Raw genomic sequence first — 2,736 nt, 5'->3', positions numbered from 1 at the left:
CCGAGTTTAATCAAGGAAATAACTGGAAGTATGCACAGAGTTCCAAAAAGTATAGCATGTAAAGAAGTAGCAACATCCTGGAGGATACAAAGATAGCAATATGGAACATCCACCCAAAAAGACATCTTGTCGGAAACTTAACTATATGAAACATCCGCCCACAAGGACACATGCTACACCGTAGCCAGCAGGGGAGAAACGAAACTGAAGATATAGCAATTCGTCGCAAGCAAGACAATGTCATTGTTAAACACCTCGGCTGCTGCGTCCAAGAGTCCTCTAGATCTAAGTCCAAGAGCCATCATTCCCTTTTCCTTTTTTTTTGCGGGAAAAAAGGAATTCTCATTACTCAAGGAGGCTTCTCAGCGAGAGCCAGGTTTATAACAAAGTCCATCCCGGCAGTAAGCCAGACTGCTGTGCGCGGAGTGCTACGGCCATAGGCGGCCAGCTCATGACTAATCATGTTCTGCAGACGGCTACAAAGAGTAAAAGAGATCTCCCTAGCATCGCTTCCAGCCAACCTACGAATCTCCTTTATAAGTGCACGATGTGACGATCTATCCATCTCGCGTGCTGTAATCATCGACACCGCCTCCGCGCTATCCAACTCAACCAGAATAGGTAGGTTAGATCGGTGCAAGGCCAGCTCCAAGCCTTCTCTGCACGCTTCTAGCTCCGCCTCTAAAGCGTTGTCGCATGTACGTAGCTCCCTACATGCGCTGTAGATGATCTCGCCTCTGTCATCACGCAAGATCATACCTCCTCCCGCCGCACATGTGGCCGCTATGTAGCTCCCATCCGTGTTCAACTTAACCCAGCCCGGCTGGGGCGGTACCCAGTGTGCGCGCACCTTGGGCGCCGTACTTTCTGGAGCGCGTGGTGGTGAAGACAGGACCACCATCTTCCCTTTCTCTAGGTTACCATCAGGATGTTGCTGTATGCACATGAGTGAGTTGATGTATCCGTGCAAAAAGCGTCGAGAGGCTTCGGCAGTGGGCGGCGCCTTGTCGTGTGTGATCTCATTCCGGACATGCCATACTCTCCACATGGTCATGAGCACCACCAGTCTCGCCGTCTCATCCAAGGGGTCCAGTAGTGAAAAGATCCACTCTGGGCCAGTGTTGACGATGGCCTCCACCTTGGGGATGTTCCAGTCCAAGGCCATAACTCGCCAGAGCTCTCTTGCCAGGGGACACCTGCAAAGCGCATGGAATCCATCCTCGCGTTCAACACCACACAAGGGGCAAATGTCAGTAAGCTCGAGGTGTCGCGAGGCTTTATTGGCCCAAGTAGCAAGTGAGTTGGTGACGACTCTCCAAGCGAACACGCGTACCTTAGGGGGAGCAGGGCACCCCCATATGATCTTCCAGATGGCGCGACGACCATCCGGTGCCCTGCTCGTGGTGGAAGCCGAAGGACGCTCGCGCTCGTCCATGGCCAGGCGGTAGGCGGACCGAACGGTGAAGATACCGTTCCTCTCCAGTGCCCATGCAATAATATCCTCGGTGACGCGGGTCGATGTACGGATACTGGTGATGACGTCGACATCCGCAGGGAGGAAGTAGCGGCGGAGCAGGTACATGCACCAGGACCCCTCGCCATCCAGGAGCTCCGCCAACCCTCCTTAGGCGGCACGTACCCTGCAGGGATATGGGTTGGCGTGATATTGCCCCAATAGATGAACTAGCACTAATATGAAGAAGTCTTACTTTGCCGGTAGCACGCCAAGGATCATATCCTTCATATGAGGGGGGCAGCTCCTGCACAAGTGATCAAAGCCGTCCGTGTCCACCACCGCCCTCAGGTTGTCCGGACACCGGAGGAACTCGCAGCACGCCTTCTTCAGTCCATGACAACCGTGCTGCTCGGCAAGCGCCGGGATGCTCGTCACCATACCTACACCGATGTGCTCGCAAAGCTTCTTCTCGCACATCATCCTCAGCCTCTGGATATTCTACTTGTCCGCCGCCACGAGCAGGTGCTGCAGCAACACCATGTCCTCGTCATTGGTCTCCTCCTTCACTGCATACAACGTGTCACCGTAGATGAACCCTAGCATTGCCTTGAACACCGCCGCGTCCATGTCGTCTATCTGCACGACCGACGACGAGGTGCCTTCCTGCATTGGACCGAAGAGTGACGCCCTGAAGACAGTAGAGCGGGCTGCCAGGACGGAGCGGTGAGCAGCGATCGTCCTGCCACCAACACAGAAGACCACGTCTGTGCCCTGCCCGGCCATGAGAAGGTCGGTAAAGTTCTGTTGCATGTCGGACGGTGGCACCGCAACAAATCGAGAAGTGCCGCATGTTGGATTTAAGACCACGATGTCGCACCGGATGGTGAAACTGTCGTCCTTCAGGTGTTTCTCCAAGGCCTCTCTTTTCATGACCTTGACCTTACAAGTTCGTAAATCGAATATTTCACTGTCGTGGATACGTGCCGGATCTTGCTTGTCGGTCTCGTCAACGAAACTAAACTCGAACTGCGCCATCACAGGCTCTTTAGTGCTCTCGATGAGGGTAAGAACAAGTGTGACGATGCGAACATTGTCCCCACTTTTGGGCAAGAAGTGGATGCGCCAGCGTTGGCGCCGATGATGAATGAGTGAGACCTGATGGGTACGTGGTTTATTGAGTAACCCTGGACGACAAGCAAGTGGTATCCACTGGCCGCGCGGACGTTGAAGATGGGACAGGTAGTAAGTAAATATTGGGGGGGGGGGGGGGGGGGGGGGGG

General features: G+C 54.2%; 1 protein-coding gene across 1 annotated transcript; it reads right to left on the bottom strand.

Annotated features, from left to right (window-relative positions):
- Window positions 1-1,954: 1,954 nt before the first annotated feature.
- On the bottom strand, window positions 1,955-2,491 carry LOC141027574 (BTB/POZ and MATH domain-containing protein 3-like). The gene has a single exon (XM_073504658.1). It carries the CDS (start codon window positions 2,489-2,491, stop codon window positions 1,955-1,957), a length of 537 nt encoding a protein of 178 aa, XP_073360759.1.
- Between the last annotated feature and the right edge of the window lie 245 nt (window positions 2,492-2,736).

The sequence above is a fragment of the Aegilops tauschii genome, chromosome 7 (assembly GCF_002575655.3).
Source record: "Aegilops tauschii subsp. strangulata cultivar AL8/78 chromosome 7, Aet v6.0, whole genome shotgun sequence".
Lineage (NCBI taxonomy): Eukaryota > Viridiplantae > Streptophyta > Magnoliopsida > Poales > Poaceae > Aegilops > Aegilops tauschii.
The sequence above is the reverse complement of the archived record's forward strand: the minus strand, read 5'-3'. Positions and strand labels throughout refer to the sequence as shown.

Excerpts from the sequence above, each read along its gene's own strand:
- LOC141027574 (XM_073504658.1), bottom strand. The coding sequence starts at position 2,491 with ATGGCGCAGTTCGAGTTTAGTTTCGTTGACGAGACCGACAAGCAAGAT.